At 33.5% G+C, this 18470-nt stretch overlaps 5 protein-coding genes across 6 annotated transcripts; 3 read left to right on the plus strand and 2 right to left on the minus strand.

The window, feature by feature from the left end:
- Positions 1 to 1117: 1117 nt before the first annotated feature.
- Positions 1118 to 3083, minus strand: LOC107191706 (HD domain-containing protein 2). The gene is made up of 4 exons (XM_015580805.1): positions 2888 to 3083; positions 1978 to 2102; positions 1721 to 1889; positions 1118 to 1469 (listed from the first exon to the last, which is right to left on the minus strand). Exons 1-4 carry the CDS (start codon positions 2936 to 2938, stop codon positions 1245 to 1247), a joined length of 570 nt encoding a protein of 189 aa, XP_015436291.1. The 5' UTR covers positions 2939 to 3083; the 3' UTR covers positions 1118 to 1244.
- Positions 3084 to 4399: 1316 nt separating this feature from the next.
- LOC107191598 (V-type proton ATPase catalytic subunit A) lies at positions 4400 to 8361 on the plus strand. The gene is made up of 12 exons (XM_015580665.1): positions 4400 to 4477; positions 5429 to 5543; positions 5611 to 5723; positions 5795 to 6160; positions 6248 to 6304; positions 6414 to 6508; positions 6585 to 6856; positions 6970 to 7153; positions 7223 to 7340; positions 7413 to 7693; positions 7770 to 7959; positions 8059 to 8361. Exons 2-12 carry the CDS (start codon positions 5462 to 5464, stop codon positions 8149 to 8151), a joined length of 1851 nt encoding a protein of 616 aa, XP_015436151.1. The 5' UTR covers positions 4400 to 4477; positions 5429 to 5461; the 3' UTR covers positions 8152 to 8361.
- A 1942-nt stretch (positions 8362 to 10303) lies between these two features.
- Positions 10304 to 11916, minus strand: LOC107191719 (upstream stimulatory factor 1-like). 2 transcript variants are annotated; one of them, XM_015580818.1, is made up of 6 exons: positions 11805 to 11916; positions 11673 to 11738; positions 11529 to 11599; positions 10896 to 11176; positions 10607 to 10804; positions 10304 to 10525 (listed from the first exon to the last, which is right to left on the minus strand). In XM_015580818.1, the coding sequence occupies exons 1-6, from the start codon at positions 11843 to 11845 to the stop codon at positions 10304 to 10306; spliced, it is 879 nt and encodes a 292-aa protein (XP_015436304.1). In that variant the 5' UTR covers positions 11846 to 11916. The 2 variants fall into 2 exon arrangements, with proteins under 2 accessions (XP_015436304.1, XP_015436305.1); XM_015580819.1 differs by lacking the exon at positions 11673 to 11738.
- Positions 11917 to 12711: 795 nt separating this feature from the next.
- Positions 12712 to 14424, plus strand: LOC107191722 (ubiquitin domain-containing protein UBFD1-like). Its single transcript, XM_015580821.1, has 5 exons — positions 12712 to 12761; positions 13253 to 13624; positions 13697 to 13887; positions 13960 to 14148; positions 14221 to 14424. The coding sequence occupies exons 1-5, from the start codon at positions 12749 to 12751 to the stop codon at positions 14329 to 14331; spliced, it is 876 nt and encodes a 291-aa protein (XP_015436307.1). The 5' UTR covers positions 12712 to 12748; the 3' UTR covers positions 14332 to 14424.
- Positions 14425 to 16375: 1951 nt separating this feature from the next.
- LOC107191728 lies at positions 16376 to 17984 on the plus strand. The gene is made up of 2 exons (XM_015580828.1): positions 16376 to 17670; positions 17769 to 17984. The coding sequence occupies exons 1-2, from the start codon at positions 16915 to 16917 to the stop codon at positions 17982 to 17984; spliced, it is 972 nt and encodes a 323-aa protein (XP_015436314.1). The 5' UTR covers positions 16376 to 16914.
- The last annotated feature ends 486 nt before the right edge of the window (positions 17985 to 18470 follow it).

Genomic DNA, 18470 nt, shown 5'->3' on the forward strand with positions numbered 1-18470 from the left:
TACACGTGTGTTAGCAAACATGAATGTGAAAAATGAAGCTTTCACGGAACTCTTTTGCAAATAGTATATTAAATCATTCAGCAAAGATCTCGTTACATTATATTTATTTAACTTTCTCTATATTAAATTTTTTGTCCCTGAAGTCGAATAGTATAATTTATCGAATAGTATATAATGTAGAATTTGTAGCGTGCCTTACTTTTGAGTTAAGTATATTATCTGCGCTTGTTTTTATTAAAATTGCAAAATTTTAAGAATTTTAGAAATTGGTATTTCAATTGGATTAAAAGAAATATTTTGTAACGTTTATTTAAAAAAATAAAAATTCAAATACACCTTCACTCACCTTTGGTATTTGTGTAACTGATAGACTCTATCATATTTTTTCTTTATATGCGTATGTAGGGGGTATTTAAAATAGATTGAATATGTATAAAGCATGTGAGACTGATATCTCGTCTCTGCTCGCATGACGGAAGACACGTATATACATATATGTATATGCATATCATAAATGAAAGCAATTTACAATTTTGTCAAAAATCAAAATTCTGAAGAAACCCAAAAAAGGCTAATAAAATATACATTTTTATCTGCAATTTTATCAATATTGCTGTATTTTTTATTGATAAACAATATATTTTTATCATTATCAATTATGATTATTGACAGGTATCATCAAAAGGAAAAAAGTACTTTCTTTTCCAATTATAAAGCTTTATTAGTTATCATAAATAATAATGTAACATACTGTTTAGTAGGATGTCAATACATAACAAACTAATGCTTAGCTTCGTCGACGACAAACGATCGTAATTTTATTAATAAAATAAATACTTTTATCTATCGTCAAAGAAGTAAAATATATTGTAAACAAGAGGGAAATAAATTTGACCTCCTCTTGTTACTCAACATTGTACTATGCATCAGAATATAGTAAATTCCTTAAAACCTTAAGGATATTGCAAATAGATTCCACTTTTACAGAAAATAAGACGAGATATTGCTATTTCATGTCAGAAAAAGAACATAGTTTTAAAAGTATCTGAAAAGGCACAGTTTTCTCTTTAGTTTCTGTTAAAACTGTTACGTTGCAATTATAAATCATAATTGTGCCCACATAAAAGTAATATCGATACTTCTCTAATGCCTTCCACAGTTACTGTACAACAAAACTTATCACTATGGCTTATATATGACACCCGTGGAACTTAAAGAATTAAACATATAAAATCTGAACTAGGTTAATGGTTTGAATTGCGACAGAAAGCGTCTCTAACCGCGTTGATTCCAGATGCAATTCTGCTTATACAAGGATGTCTTATTTTGCCGTTTGTTGCTACAAAGAACTCCTCCAATTCGCCAGGTACATTGTCTCTCTTTTCATATTCATATGCTTGCATAATTAAATCTAATCTGTCCAGATCCTTCACATACATTGCTTCAGGAGACTCTTGTCTTTCATATTCCTATGCAAACCAAAAGTAAACATGTTAAATAAAACAACTTTAAAAAATAACTATTCTCAGGTACTGTCACTCAAATATGCACCTTCACAAAAGAAATTCAAGTGAATTTAATACTTCACCATTTGACAACATTCTCAGAATCAATACAAAGATTTTTTAGAGGAAGAAACTGTTATGTTCCAAAAAATGAATTATATGTGCCATTGTAGATTTACAAATCACAGTAAAATAAATCTTTAGACAGATCTTACCCTAAACATTTCCAATATTACAGGCCCTTTGTCTCCCAAGAGTTTGCAAATATAGTCCATGGCTTCATCTTCTAGCCTATGCTTCACATCAGGTGGGACTCCACAATGAGGTGTTATATCCCCAACAATGCACTCTGCCAAGTCATGAATTAAAGCCATCTGCATGATTCTATAGAGACAAAGAATAATTCGCTTTGTTAATCAGACTTCAAAAATGACAAATCTTGCACAAACAATATAATAATACCATTTCATACTTGACTTTATCTAAGTTTTCTTCATTATCCACTAAAAAAGACAGCATGGCCATCCGATACATGTGACCTGCAATTGTCTCTGGATCAGGAACATTTCTGATGACCCATCCTGTCCTTTTCATATGCTGAAATTATAGCATATACATCCGAAACTTGTCATTTATACATAAAATAAACATATTTATTCTATTAGAACTGTTATTAAAATAAAAAAGTATTTAGGCAAATATTTAAATTTTAGAAAACAGATCATCCAAGAGGAAGTACTAATTCACATTCACTACTGTATCACATATGCGTGAAACATCAATTTCCAAATCAGCATAATTTATTTAATAAAATCAGAATGTGTTTTGCAATATTCCTCTGTATCTTATCTTATTCATTTGTCTTTGTTTTATGTATTTTTAATATCTAATCAAGAAAATAGTGATAAACGTTTCCGAAACCATATTACTGTAGCAAATACGTCAAGATGTATATTGAAAAGCAACCTCTCCAGTTTCTCAAACTTCTACACTCCTTATAATACAAATTCTATCTGTTTCACATTCCTTTTGATACTTATATTCAACATTGTATTTTTGTTGCCTCTATTACAAATTTTACTCGACTGAACAAAAACTGCGCCCTTGACGAGTGAAAGTTATTGAAATATGTAACCACTGTTTTTATTTGCAGAATAAAAGATTATCAAAAATGATTATATAATAAATATACTATATATGGTGTTGAAACAACTGCTTTGTCAACTGCACAAAATCACGCTAATCGCAGCTGATTAGGAATGCCAAAAGCGAACATTCAACGTATATGCTGTGTCTACACGCGCCTGTCAAAGTCATGAGTTTATATTTGTCACAGTGCTGCCTCGCTCGCAATATCCCTCGAGAACACCAATGATATTTACCTTTAGTTTTCCAATTAATTCCATGAATTCTTGGAGATTCTTGATGTCCATTTTCAAAGAATAAACTTTTCCTTGGATAAGTCGAATGATTCTGATGAAATGCTGCTATTGTTAATGAATGTTAAGTCGCAAAGTTGCAGTTATGCGTTTTCACTACGTCGTGCAACTTCGTGCACGATCCTCAAACTACACTATGTACTACTTTGACGTTAAAATAGTACCGCGACAGAAGGAAGTCGATTCCTCGATCGTGTGTGCAATCATCCGCTCTGCTGATGCTGCTGCACGCAAATGCTGTCCTCGGTTTCAAGACTTGAGATATATGCATCCACATCCAACACGTTCATCACACATACATACCCATCGGACAATAAGAAAGTTACGTAACTGCTTTTGTGTAGAAGGTAGATGAATGTGGGTGAATGCGTTAGAAGTTCATACATCTATGAGTACTTAGATGGCACTCCTACTTCGCAGAAACTTAGGGAAGGGGAAATAAACGAGGTAGTATTTTATGTGAGCATAGGAAAATCTTGGAAAAACATTAATATCCCTTTGATACTATTAAACATTAAAATTATGCTGTTAACTTTTTACGCAGAAGAGTTGATCAGATGTGACTTATGGTATTAAAAGCTTTTTTTGACACATTGTTAAATGTACAGTTCTTCTTTTGAGAAATCCAAGGACACGTGAAAATGATTAATTAGAATTAAAATTGAATCTTTAATTAGAATTGAATTAATCTATAATGAAGGACTGGTTATATTGTCGTAAAAAGTTATACAGTTAGCTTATATGAACGCTTTCATTTGTTAAAATACAAGTTGTTCTATTTTTACTCGTTTTTATAAGCGGAAGTACCCTACAAGAATCCTGATAAAAACCTATATAGTTTATTGTAATTATAGCAATAGAGTGTAACTGCACCTTGGTTACTTCTAATTTTAACCAGCTCCTGACAGCACCGTTCGAAATGGTGTGTATATGCAATTTATAATTGCCGCGCTTGCTTTTCCGAATATAACTTCCTACAGTGGCAACTACATCGAAGTATTTTAATTTTCACAAAAATGTTGTGCTTAACTTTGATTAAAAAATTAAATAAAACTTTTTCTACTAAAGAATATATATATGTATTACTCTGTTCTATATTAAATATTTATATTATTCTTTGTTCCGTGTTCTGAGCTGCTGATAAGTTTCTGGAAACTGCATTTGTTAACTGGACTAACATTAATATACTATTTTCTATTTGAGTATGGTAGCAATATTCTGCGCTATGCATTTAATAGTTTGTACCTTAAAAGTAAAATTACTTTAATATAAAAGAAATTATCCTAAAAATATACATATTTGTATTTGATACTTTGCCAAAAATACAATAATCGTAGCCTCTGGTGGTAAATTCGAAAAGTTCATCCTACTTTCGCGCATTTGTAAACTAGCCCATAGTCGCAAGAGGAACTGCTAATTGAAAACAAGCACATCGTTCAGTCAGCTGACCTGTCTTGTGATAGCAGCCAGGCTTGGCTCTGAAGCTTGACTCGTTGTTGTAAGGTGGACTTACTTCGATACGTTGCACGTCTCGTAAGTTTCTTTATCGTCACTTATTTCATTGACTATATACCGCTTTGATTTACTATACAGCTGAGACAATACGAATAGTTTCGTCCTATGTAGAGTGTGCGAGAGGTTTTTACAAAAAGACTGGCGCGTACAGTATCGATCGTGCCAGTTTGAATGCGCCATCGTTTCTCGATTAGCGGTAGAATTTACACGTTTTCTTTGACCCATAATCGTATAAAATAGGTTTTTTAAGGGAATCTCGCGGCAGACGAATTGAACCCTTCCATGTAGTTGATCGATGGACAAATATCTCGTTCAGAATCGTCTTCTCATTCGGCCAGCAGACGCCTCGCGGGCTTAAAAAGGGCTACGCCTACTTTTTAAATGAACTGCTCACGTGAATTTCACGATGAATGGGATGTGTTCGCTGACACAGACTTTCACATTGACTTTAAGCGTAATAACTTGCAGCGTTCATTAAAACATTGGATTCGTAAAAATTATCTATGATCGTTGTCAGTTTATCACCGTTTCCCCAAATTTTTCTGCGCTGCAAGGTGTTTGATTAGACGTCAGACCGATGTGTTACCACTGATTTAGTCCCGTGATCAAACATCATAAATTAGCAACTACCTTTTGAAATTTTATTATGATCGAGAGTAATACTTCTACGAAATTAATTAATAATATTCACTCTATATTGATCCTTGCATCAGTCGAGTTATGATGTTATCCTAAACTGGTAGTTTGGTTAATAGTCTTTTAAATTTAGCAACCCTTAAATGGTTTTAATTAATCTTCCTGAAAGGATTCTGACGTCTTTGTCTGATATATTCCCTGATTTATTTTGCATATTTCCTTCAATAAATCTAAGTTATCCAGTAGTTAATTTTTTCTTGAGTAGGATGTTCTAAATATATGTACTTCGTTAGCTGCAATTCCGTTGCACTTCATAGTACAAAATGCTTTCAGTTATCAAGTGGTTTTAACTGAGTATCATTCAAGATGACGAGCCATGGATTGTCAAAAATTAGCAATGAGGAGAGGGAGAGTAGATTTGGCTATGTGTATGCAGTGTCTGGTCCTGGTTAGTATACAAAGTATTTGATTCAGTTGTAATCTTGGTCCATATTAATTTGCTTATTTGCTTATAGTTGTCACTGCTGAGAAAATGTCAGGATCAGCTATGTATGAACTGGTCAGAGTAGGATATTATGAGCTGGTAGGAGAAATTATTCGTTTAGAAGGTGATATGGCCACCATTCAGGTATTGTAAACTTTTCATAAATTCACATAAATATTATGTCGCATATATTATAATATTATAAATATTTACAGGTATATGAAGAAACCAGTGGTGTAACCGTAGGAGATCCTGTACTACGTACGGGCAAACCACTGTCTGTGGAATTGGGTCCTGGTATTTTGGGCAGCATTTTCGATGGTATCCAGCGTCCCCTGAAGGACATCAATGAACTTACAAACTCTATTTACATACCAAAGGGTATCAATGTACCAGCTCTGTCAAGAACTACAAGTTGGGAATACAATCCATTGAATATAAAGAGTGGTAGTCATATCACTGGAGGAGACTTGTTTGGTGTGGTTTATGAGAACACATTAGTAAAGCATAGAATGATTTTACCCCCAAAAAGTAAGGGAACTGTAACTTATGTTGCTCCTCCTGGAAACTACACAGTTAATGTAAGCTATGTAGTTTCATATTATCCAAGTAATATTATACATTTCATACAATTTATAGCTAAGTTTTACCATTTCTTGTTCTTTCAGGACATTGTATTAGAAACGGAATTCGATGGCGAAACGCACAAATACTCTATGCTTCAGGTATTAATTTTTTATTTAGCTCTACGTACATGGGCTGTTTAAAAAGTTTAGTTTGCAACACTTCTAATATTTTGTACAATTATAATATTGGTGATACGTGTGCATGCAGGTATGGCCGGTACGTCAACCTCGTCCTGTCACTGAAAAATTGCCAGCTAATCATCCTTTACTTACCGGTCAACGAGTCTTGGACTCGCTCTTCCCGTAAGAATTTAACTTGTTGCTTTCACGTGCACTCTCTAATACGTAGAATCACCCAAAGTATTTCCTAAAATTTTAGATGTGTCCAAGGTGGAACTACAGCAATCCCAGGTGCCTTTGGTTGTGGTAAAACCGTAATTTCGCAAGCTTTATCCAAGTATTCCAACTCTGATGTTATTATTTACGTCGGATGCGGAGAACGTGGTAACGAAATGTCTGAAGTACTTCGTGACTTCCCTGAACTAACTGTAGAAATCGATGGTGTTACTGAGTCCATCATGAAGCGTACTGCTTTGGTCGCTAATACCTCCAACATGCCTGTAGCAGCTCGTGAAGCATCTATTTACACCGGTATGTGTTCAGTAATTAATGAAGGAAAATGTGAAAATGCAGTTTTCTCACCTTTAAATGTTCTTATCTGCTTGTCTGATGAAAGTAGTACATATCATTTTCCCTGTTATTAGGTATCACTCTCTCAGAGTACTTCAGAGATATGGGTTACAACGTTTCCATGATGGCGGATTCAACATCTCGTTGGGCCGAGGCTCTTCGTGAAATTTCCGGTCGATTAGCCGAAATGCCTGCAGATTCCGGTTATCCTGCTTACCTTGGAGCCCGTCTGGCCAGTTTCTATGAACGTGCGGGAAGGTAAATATAATTCTTGAATAATCAGTTTTATCAGTTACGTGTTACTAATATTAAACATATCATTTCCAGAGTGAAGTGTTTAGGTAATCCTGATCGTGAGGGTTCCGTCAGTATTGTAGGTGCTGTATCACCACCTGGTGGTGACTTCTCTGATCCTGTCACCAGTGCAACTCTTGGTATTGTGCAGGTACTGATATAATAAATAGAATTCTGATATAATAAATGGGCTTGAAAATATGCAATCCAACCACTTCTTCAGGTGTTCTGGGGTCTTGATAAAAAGCTTGCTCAGCGCAAACACTTCCCATCCATTAACTGGCTCATATCGTACAGTAAATATCTGCGAGCCTTAGACGATTTCTATGACAAAAACTTCCAAGAATTCGTTCCTCTTCGAACGAAAGTGAAGGAAATCCTGCAAGAGGAAGAAGATTTGTCAGAGATTGTACAGTTAGTTGGTAAAGCATCTCTCGCCGAGACGGACAAGATTACTCTGGAAGTTGCGAAACTTCTGAAAGACGATTTCTTGCAACAGAACAGGTATCAACGTTGTTTTTCAAATACTCTGGCATTTCGACGTAATCATTTATATTTACGAGTGAACTTTTCCTTATAGTTACTCGCCGTACGATCGTTTCTGTCCATTTTATAAGACCGTGGGAATGTTACGAAACATGATCGCGTTCTACGATATGGCGAGGCATGCTGTAGAGTCCACGGCGCAGTCAGACAATAAAATAACATGGAATGTCATTAGGGACAGCATGGGTAATATTCTTTATCAATTGAGTTCAATGAAGTTCAAGGTAAATATACATACCACAAAAAATAAAACAGACGAGCCATTCTTCTGGCCAGTGGAACAAATGAGAGTAATTAATGTTATACATTTATATTTATTTCAGGACCCTGTTAAAGATGGCGAAGCAAAGATTAGAGCTGATTTTGATCAGCTGCATGAAGATATCCAACAAGCGTTTAGAAATCTAGAAGATTAATTATCAGAGGCAATCATACGAATATAATTTCTCCACGTGAACGTTCAGGAATCATATGCTGGTCATTTAAGGATGTCCTGGATCTGCTGGGGAAAACATACATATATAAAACAGGCATTCATAATCACGTATCGCACACTAAATTGTTATATTAGTTTCAATATTTAGAGCATAAAAATATTGTACATAAAAAGTTACAAATATAAAGTCTACCGTAACCGTGTGTGTATTGACTAACATTTAACAAAAAATCATACGTGATGGCTATTGCAATCAAATATAGAACGTCCTTAAATGTGTTTCCAGCTTATCCAAATTACGTTATGTGCTATAATGAGCTGCTTCTGAAACATTGAAACCGAAATTCTATTTTGCTTAGTAAACTGCAGATGGTCATGCAGTCACATTTACTAGACTAATTTACAAATGACAAGAATTAAATAGAAATGTTTTTCCGGAAGGTTTCTAGTACATTACAATCAAGATTTTGTTACATAAGAGCATAAAATCCGTAATCAGTGATTGGTATCGAGTCGTCAAAAAGTATAAACTGCCTGATATACAATTAAACTTCCGGTTATATTTGTTTTGCCATCAATGGAGAAAAACTCGTGGAAGGATTGAAGAGCAGAGAAACTTTTGTATGTATGTAAAATGAGTATAAAAGAACATCGTAAGAAGCTTTCCATTCATCCGTTCGCGAAAGAATATATATAGTTAACGATGTGCTTAAATATTTTTGTTGTTGCATGGGATGATATGGTGGCTTTTTACAGAGAATGAAACTTCAATTAAAGAGTATTAAATATTGTATTATACATAGTGTATTATGTAAACATGTTAAGCGACGAATGCAGACGCTACATGTTATGTACAAGTAGATGTTATTTTAAACGTTGAAAAGTTGCAAAAAAATGGTCTGAAAGTTTAAAAAAGTGTCAAAATGTTAAACTGTTGAGGTGCAGGGTCTTTATCGTTAATGGAAAGAAAGTATAGAAAAACATGCATCGTAAACAGTGTTCCAGTAACTTCGACATTTCCATTGTATCATATGTAAAAACGAATAAAGACTATGCATAAAGAAAACGAAAACAGTCTCCCTTTAGGACTTATCGATATTATTAAATTAAGAATCACAACAATATGTTTCGTTAAATTTCATTTTAATAATAATCATATATTATATAACAATAACCTCGCGATATATACATCAACGATATATTACAAACCAGTATTTAATTTCAATTTTTCTGCCGTCACTTTGTATGGCGCACAGAATTCCGGATTGAAAAAAATATGTTTATTGCTATATGCATATGTACATACACACACGTGTATATATACATATATAAATTATATACACATTCATACGTGTAGGATTAATAGTCTATTTTACATTTTCAGTCCCTAATTCATTTCATGAAATACCTACTCTACACTCGTGAAAATAGTATTAAAAATAAAAAATATTCAACGTTCTCTGTAATTCTTCAGTCGTCATATTTCGTATCGTAATTTTATCGGTAGTGGCCCAACAAAACTTACATTTATCTTTCCATTTCACCTTTTTAAAAATTAACTTTGTCTGCACAGTCTAAAATTACATAACCCGAGAGTTTCAAATCAATGCTCAATATTCACAGCCTTGGCTCGTTCACGTACACGAGGTAATTCGATCCAATGCACATGCATATACGGAAACAAGATCATTTTAAGTAAGTCCTACGAGAAAAATAGTTGTAACATCAAACATTGCTACGGTGATCTTATAATATAAAATTGCACTTAAGATACATCAATTGGAAACACAAAATTTTGAGCTTCGTCATTAAACCTTTTACATACAATTAAGGCAAAATATCTTCTAGGCATAAATTAACTATGCTATACCCTTTTTCCTATCGGTGGAAAATTCATAAGGATAAGAAAGTGTGTACAGTTACATATAGCCGCATATGCAGTTATGACCACACCATTCGGACCACGTGATACATTCTTGAAGAATGTAAACCCAATATGACGAAATTTGATGTCGTTCTCGTGGAAAGAAAAACCATAAGAGTAAATACTTCGTTCGACCATCAACGCAGCTTATGTACCTTAATATTTACAAAAAAAAAAAAGAAGCACTGTGTTACGGACTACCAATTTCTTAAGGACTCAAATGACCAACGTCGACGTTAGTTCCCGTAGCAGAGGATAGTTGAGATCTGAGTTGGAGGTTCTCCCGTTTCAACTGTGTAACGATCTGCTTTAAAGCAGTTATTTCTTGCCGTAATTTTTCATTGTCCCGCAAACACTGACCCAGTCCCTGATTAGCTGCTTGCAACTCTCCTATGTACTCACAAGCTTTAGCCAGAATTCCTCCTTTGCTCTGCAGAGAAAAATTGAATACAAAATGGCTATATTACTGCTCATTAGTATCTGTAAGTCTGATAAACTCCAATTAAAATACCTGAGTTTCATAATTTGCTTTGCCTTCACCACTACTAGCAGTTCCAGTTCCAGTTCCAGTTCCTGTTCCATTTGCATTCGCATTCGCAGTAGCATTGCATTCAGGAATAATTTTTCCCAATTTTGCAATCCAATTGTTTATTTTATCTCTTCGTCGACGCTCGACTTCATTATGAGTTGCTCTCCGTCTATCATCTCTCTGTAGTACATGAAAAAAAAGGGATACATAAATTACAGATTGAATCATAGAATTTTTCGAAAATTATCAGAAAATGCTGAGAGGTCTATACCTTCTTCAATCCAGTGGTACAATTCCTTGGTGTTTCTATCTGTAAAGTAGTTGTTCTAGGGACCAATGATCTAGAGGTCTGTGCAGTGGTGAAAACATCATTAGCACTCCCAATGACATAAAATTGACCATTCAACGGGGATGTCAAGACCTGTACAGTATTATTCCCTGGTTGTGTCACTGGTAATTCTATTTCATTGCCGGTAGTAGTGCCATTTACTTGTACCACCCTATATGCCAAAGCTTCTTGGTAGCGCATCCCATCTTCTCCCACAGTTTCTCCTATAAAATATTCATAGTTCCTATTACCTATATACTAAAATACATAGCATACAATTACTTTTAATTCATAAGGAGACATTAAACTATTAGCTAGATTCTTTCCGACTACCACCATTTGTTACTGGATGTAAATAATGTTTAGTGATTTGAAGAAAATTAAAAACAAATAAACACATCACTGAACAAGACATCAACATCAAAGTACACATTTAACTGTTTCAAGTTAAGTATATAATACGAAATTTATAATAAGATTTTATATAACACTTTCCAGCAACCAATATACTACAGAATCACGTAAGTCTTGACATCTGTGAGATATAACTAACTCATTAACTTAAGCTATATTTACCTTCGCAGTCGACGATTTCCGCCTCTTCAATAACAATTCCCGTGCCGCCTTCATCCTTCGCGTTAACAGTGCTGTAAAAGAAGCGTAGAGATGTTGAGGAATGGATATGCAACGTGTCTATAGAATTACGTCTATGCCTATTACTTCCACGACCGTTGTCCTAAGTCTTGTAAGTGCGCACTGTGCACTACGTGATGACCTTGAGGAGACCTCGACCGAAACAGGAGGGATAGGTGTTCGCATTATCAGCCGGTCGATATTTAACATAAACACTACCTGACATCCTGCTGTTCGAGGTGCTGCTCCAATATATCCATTCTTTTTCTACCAAAAATGTTTGAATTTGTCAAAATTCACGTGAGCTGGTCACGGGACACGGCAACGAGGTCATGTGGTGCACAAGATGGCGTTCTCCGATCACTACGCCACCTTACACTCTTTGATTGCACACTTTTGAATTCCGTGCCCGTACCGATGAATGATATTCAGACGAATGTTTACACATGCATATGTACACAACCGTGTGGTTTAATACAAATTCAGACTTTTATTAAATTGATACATAGATACTTATGAAATTCAGTTTTACTAATTGGTATATTTAGTTACACGAAATTATTAACTGTGTACTAAACTTCTACTCTTTCCAATATAAATTATAATGGCAATAAATCAAATTTTAAAACTGTACATTTTTCTTGATAGCAAATATCTCGTCTGTGATAGCAACTAACATAATTTGATCATTGTTTTTACAATCCTCTATACAAATTAGATGTTATTTACACTTGAGATAGACATAAATGTTCATATTATAAAGTAGATTAGACAAAGCTGTTCTATTTTTATCCTGGGATGAAAGGTCATTTTAAGCTCATATATTGAATACAAAATTAAATCTGAAAAAAAGTAAAAACATTTAAAGGGTCAAACAATTATATTCTTTGAAGTTTTTATTTAACTTATTTTTTAAAATTTATATTAATATTACTTATATATAAAATTTCGATTATTAATTTTTTTACGAATTAGTGAATACAATGTTATTTTAAATTTGATTTTCAAATTAATTGAACTTGAAAGCTCTCCCTGACTGTTTTTAGGATATATTTGAAGTTTTGAAAGTCATTCCCAAGATTGGTGTAAATACGAATGGCAGAAATTGCAAGTTGCAACGCATCCTGCAACAGTTTTGATTGGTCAACCAAATACACTTCATCATGGAGTACGTCGGTACGTACACTAAATCTTGACGATTTTTCATGCTTTTTCATAGCGATCGTCAATCAATAAATATTTTACGTTGTCATATGTTATGTTTGTTTTTAATTATTTTAAATATAACGAAAGAGTACTACTCAATTTAATCCATTTATAAAATATTGTGAATAACAGTGTATGTTGAATGAATTTTGAGAAAATGTTCGTTACTCTTATGAGAACTTTTTACACAATTACTTGCTAGTTGTATTAAATACTATGCAGTAATCAAGATGCACAATTATCGTCAGTGAATCAGAAGTTTCTCATAAACTTGTATCTTTTTGGACATAACCTACACTAATCTGTCTAAAATATTTCCTTTATTTCAGTAAATCTTTTTATGCATTGCTCTTTCTCGACATTCCAAACGATACAAAACATATTATTGCATTGTAGGAAATATTAACCTAATTAAAAGATAATGATGTGAATGTTCTAACAAGCTTGTTTATTTTTTTCAGGGGCTGCAGAGAGTGAAAGCAATGACAATTGTTGTAACATTGCACCTTGCTCTGAGCTAGTGTCAAATACAAATTCCAATGAAGCTCCATCTACAGAAACAGAAAATTCACTGCCAAAATGTGAAATCCTAGAGACACAGCCAAAAGATAATAATGAAACCATTTCACAGGATCCCCCCCAAGAAAATATAGATTTTAAAGTGGTTTATAATAAACAGCGGATTAATGTGAATTTCCCACTTGATGGCACTGTTGCACAATTGAAGGCACATCTTCAAAACATCATATCAGTGCCACAAGCCATGCAGAAAGTTATGATCAAAGGATTAGCCAAAGATTATGAAACATTGAGAAGTCTGGGTGTTACAAAAGGTAATTCGCTGTATAGAATATAAAAAGCTTCTAATAATTCCTTGATGATATTGCTCATATTATGTTCTCAAGGTGCCAAAGTCATGGTAGTAGGGTCAAAGTTAGATGACGTGTTGGCTGTGTCAATTCCAACAAAGCAAGATCTCTCAGATGAAGCTGCATCTACTACAAGCAAAGAACCCTTGTCCCAACAAAAAATGCATAGGAAAGTTTTAGATAAAGGTATTCCAGAAGATGTAATGCCTGGTATATTAGATAGCAAGGTACTTTACAAATGAACTAGTTAATTGGTGTGTACAAAAGGATTCAGTCTAAATGAATTGAATTGCAATTAGGAGCCTCTACCAGAATTTCCATTGGCTGGCATGTTAAATAAATCTGGTGGCAAAGTTAGATTAACATTCAAATTGGAACAAGATCAGCTTTGGATTGGTACAAAAGAAAGAACGGACAAAATACCTATGAATTCTATAAAGGGTGTACACAGTGAACCTATACATGACCATCCAGAATATCATATTATGGTTTGTATCTCCACTTTGTGAGCATGTTTGAAGTTTCATGTATTTATACTTAATTGTTCTTTTAAATTGTAGGCCATTCAATTAGGCACAACAGAGGCTTCAAGATATTGGATATATTGGGTTCCTGCACAATACATATCGGCTATAAAAGATGCTATTCTTGGCAAGTGGTGCTACTTCTGATTGATCATTGATGGAAATTTCTATCTTTTTGAATGCAAAGTGTAATCAGGTGTAAGCATTGATACAAACACGATTGTGCTAGTCACACATTTTTAACAGTAAGTAGTAACTTATTTTGCGTTGGATTATAACTGATGTGTCCTAATAAAAGTATTCTGTTAAGAAATCATTTTAGATAAATAACGATATTAATTTCTATTGAGAACAATGACAGTTATTTGATAAAATTCGGCAATATCGATTTTTACAGAACATATAGTATTTATAAGGCATTGTGATTTCTGGAATGTAGAAAAATTTTGATACATTGAGATAATACTGTAATTATAATATTAATTTCTTTGGATTATATCGTATGTAAGACTTGTAAATATAATAAGTTTTTTTTGACTCTCAAACCGAAAAACATTCGCGTCAAGCGACAAACAACGTTATCGTTTGAACAAGCAGATCAGAGAATTCTAAATATGTTTTGTTTATTTATGCAATTAGGAACGTATAAACCTTCAACGTAAAAGTGAAATTTTTGTAAAATTACATTTATAGGAGGATGCGAAGAAAGAAGTTATGATGTTGCATTTACAATCTTTTGAAGTTCGTCGAGTTTCCAATAAATACAATAATACAACTTTTTACTGCATTTAGTAACGCTGATAAGTAAATTGTAATAGTTCAGATATTCCCGTAAACATTTTAAATACAACATTTCGAAACAACGTTAAGTTTCATACCAAAACACACGCTTTAAATGTCGCGCTTTAACGAAACTTATGTTTTGCTCAGAAAAGAAATAAAACTGAATTTATAAATATCAATCGAGCCATAATAGAGCCACGTCACTGCTAAGAAATATAGCCTGCATTTTTTACAAACAGAAAAATGCACTGTAGTGTATTAAGATTGTTCGATAATGAAACATCGAATTTGTTGCGAAATTAAATATATATTTACACTGGCCTTTAGATTTTCGGCATTGGCCTATGTAAATCGTCTGCGAAAAGTCTTATTTCGGAATCCCGTTGTAGAAATTCAAGTGGACTGTATCTCGACGAGCATAAGCAAATTTCATATTGCATAACCTAGTATTATAACTGCTGTAAATTAGGTTTTATATTGCGTATACACCTTTTAAAAAAAAACCGAAATTATACGAAACGACAAATCAAATTTGTTTAGCAGAATATCTACATGGAATTTGTGATTGCAGTTTGCACATTAAAACATTTACTTCAATGTCCATTTAAATAAGACTTGTACATGATGTTGTGCGATTTCATAAAATAAACAATTTTAAGAATTCTCTATTTGCTTGATTTTATTTCATTCTGTGGCCGCGAATTTTACGGATGTATAGCAGACGTAACCGAATGAAACAATAAAATAAAATTAAGACAGAACCCTCCTTTATCATGTGCAACCATTCATTAAAGTCTATTTAAATTCTGCTGTCATAAATTAATCTAGGAAAATTTGGATTTAACTAAACATCCATAGTCCACTAACAATCGAGTATTTATTTGAAAAAATGATGGTATAGGTATTCTGTATATTCTAGCAGTTTGGTAAAAACAGAGAGAAAATCTCTCTGATAAGAATAATATGAATACCAAAAACATAACAGAAGATGGTCGGAGAAAACAGTTAGTTCATTATTTAATAAAATGTTGAAATTTATAATTCAATTTCTTTCAAAACTATTTCTAAAAGGACTGTTTGATAAGCTCAGTATAATATTTTATCTACGGTACAATATTTTAAATTTCTCTGGATGTGGCCGCGGAAATTATGGAATGCCCGCATTAGCCCACATTTGTTCATCACGTGAACAGGAAATTTCCTATTAGGGTATTAAATTACTTGGTGTCGAGCGAGTAGACGGAGCAGACCTTCGACTTTCATTCGTTTGCTCACGTTTGCTCCGCGTAAGAAGATGCGAAAGTGTCGGGAGGAGGCACAGGATTCTGCACCAATCGGAGAATGATAATACCTGTTCCGCAATCAATGCAAACCTTCACATTTCGTTGAAACAGAAGTGGTTCAAGGCTTCATTGCGGCGCAAGTGTGCTATGTATGTGTAAAAGTACGGTGAAATCCACACAGTCACGCTTCTTAGAAGCTGTTCTCGTGTTATCATTGATACCCTTCGATTAACGTATATACTTCACCTATCTTTCGCATTTGAAGAAAATAATGAAGGAATACATCGTCCATCGAATTATGTTTGGGACGAATATCTAACCAGTCAACGTGTTGTAAACAATATTTAAAGTAACGATGTCACCTTCGCTATGTTAAACGGAACGCATTTGTAAGAATATATGAAACACAACGAAAAGTTGCCATAAATTGAAATCGATGTATAAGGTACAAATTTGATTATATACTTACGGAAGATAAGAGAAATAATGTTGTCATTGAGTCTAAATGTTACTACTACGAGATCACGGTAGTTGGAGGATGAATGAACAGGTAGCAGTGACGGGACGATTTCGAAGTTAATTAAAAGAAAATTACCACTGAATCTCCAATGGTTACTTAAAGTGGTTTAAGGAAAATCTTCAATGTTTATCCTTAACACTAGTAATGGATGGAAGTAATAACACTTTAGAAAATATACAAGAAGCATTTTTAGCTTTAACTGAGAGCTTTATAGAGAAAGGTGCTTCACTGTCAGAGCTCAAATCAGCTAGTATCAGAAGTAATATAGTACACAAGAGATCTTCCAGTTTTTATTATTTATGTTTAAAGAGAGTCTTCCTTGCCTTATTTGTGCCAATATTTTGTAGTATACTTTTTAAGTATTTAAGTATTGATATGGTAAAAAATATTCAAGAAACTAGGTGCTTGGTACCAAATAATTATTTCATATGGGAATTCACCAGGCCAATATCGAATTGTGATTATTGCCAAGATGTTACTACGGCCTTAATTTTACCAAATCTAACCAGAGAGGAATTTAAGAAATATGCTTATTCTTCTCGGCCTATGGTAATAAAAAATGCAGCAACTCATTGGCCTGCTTCAAAAGTATTCAGTTGGAAATTCTTCAGAGATTTATACGAGAGAACAGAGGGTGCTTATGAGTCTGTAGATGAATGTCAATTTTTACATTTTAAAAGCAATTTCACTAGTTTAAGGGATGTCTTTGCCATGAGCGAGGATAGAGCCCTGCAACTTAGTAAAAAAGATCCTTGGTATGTTGGTTGGAAAAATTGTCATCTTCAAATTTTGGATACTATGAAACAGTTTTACAATCTACCTCATTTTTTGCCAGAGGATGCAGAGGTTCCATATACCAATTATGTTTTTTTGGGGTATGAGGAAGGTGCCATTATGCATGTATGTACAATGGTGATACGTGGACTATGAATGTTTATGCTAATTAAAAATGAAATTAGACAATTAACGATGAAGTTTTTATTGCTTTTTTTTCACAGCTGGACTACATCTCTCGCCTCATGTGGCAGGGACAAATCTTGGGGAATAAAATATGGACTGTTGCTCCGACTCCAGAATGTGATAATATTTGCAAGCATTTTAATTTCACCGTTTATGCTGGAGACATTGTTCTTTTAGATACAAGAATCTGGTATCATAGCACTTATGTTATAGATAAAAGCTTTAGTTTAACAGTCACTTCTGAATATGGGTAAAGTTTCATGAATACAGATATATACAGTTGTTTTTGAATAATTTTACTGACTACATAGATAGCATTCTATGTAGTTAAGGTTTTTTATTTTGTGGAATAAGGAAACCTAAAATAACCTGCCTTACTCAATTATTGAATATTTATAAAGTTTTATACATACTGGAAATTTCAGATTGATGCAAATGCTGTTAATGATCAGCATTTTAGTGTTAAATTACTTGTATAATGAATTTTTGTCTCATATGATGTTTGTAGGTGCCATTTTTTAATGAAATGTTACAGTTATTAATGCATAAATTGTAATTTATAAAATATTGAGTTTTGTAACGTTTTAGACTGCCGATTATATCCGAATTGTTATAAATTATTAAAGTGTATAAAGTTATTGTACACACGTAAATTATTGTATGTACCATTTTTGCCATATTTAAAAACTAGTCGAAACAAGGATTTTCGAGCAGCTATTAGCACAAATCAAGTCAACTGT

This window comes from Dufourea novaeangliae, unplaced genomic scaffold (assembly GCF_001272555.1).
Source record: "Dufourea novaeangliae isolate 0120121106 unplaced genomic scaffold, ASM127255v1 scaffold228, whole genome shotgun sequence".
Lineage (NCBI taxonomy): Eukaryota > Metazoa > Arthropoda > Insecta > Hymenoptera > Halictidae > Dufourea > Dufourea novaeangliae.

Coding starts and splice junctions, on each gene's coding strand:
- LOC107191719 (XM_015580818.1), bottom strand. CDS start 11,845: ATGGATATATTGGAGCAGCACCTCGAACAGCAGGATGTCAG. Junction 11,739..11,804: donor CTCGAACAGCAGGATGTCAG/GTAGTGTTTATG, acceptor GTTTCGGTCGAG/GTCTCCTCAAGGTCATCACG. Junction 11,177..11,528: donor GGAAATCGTCGACTGCGAAG/GTAAATATAGCT, acceptor AATATTTTATAG/GAGAAACTGTGGGAGAAGAT.
- LOC107191598 (XM_015580665.1), top strand. CDS start 5,462: ATGACGAGCCATGGATTGTCAAAAATTAGCAATGAGGAGAGGGAGAGT. Junction 5,724..5,794: donor GTGATATGGCCACCATTCAG/GTATTGTAAACT, acceptor AAATATTTACAG/GTATATGAAGAAACCAGTGG. Junction 7,154..7,222: donor TTCTATGAACGTGCGGGAAG/GTAAATATAATT, acceptor TATCATTTCCAG/AGTGAAGTGTTTAGGTAATC.
- LOC107191722 (XM_015580821.1), top strand. Junction 13,888..13,959: donor CTGGTATATTAGATAGCAAG/GTACTTTACAAA, acceptor AATTGCAATTAG/GAGCCTCTACCAGAATTTCC. Junction 14,149..14,220: donor ATCCAGAATATCATATTATG/GTTTGTATCTCC, acceptor TTTAAATTGTAG/GCCATTCAATTAGGCACAAC.
- LOC107191706 (XM_015580805.1), bottom strand. CDS start 2,938: ATGGACATCAAGAATCTCCAAGAATTCATGGAATTAATTGGAAAACTA. Junction 2,103..2,887: donor AATTAATTGGAAAACTAAAG/GTAAATATCATT, acceptor CTATAATTTCAG/CATATGAAAAGGACAGGATG. Junction 1,470..1,720: donor TAATATTGGAAATGTTTAGG/GTAAGATCTGTC, acceptor TGGTTTGCATAG/GAATATGAAAGACAAGAGTC.
- LOC107191728 (XM_015580828.1), top strand. CDS start 16,915: ATGGATGGAAGTAATAACACTTTAGAAAATATACAAGAAGCATTTTTA. Junction 17,671..17,768: donor AGGAAGGTGCCATTATGCAT/GTATGTACAATG, acceptor TTTTTTTCACAG/CTGGACTACATCTCTCGCCT.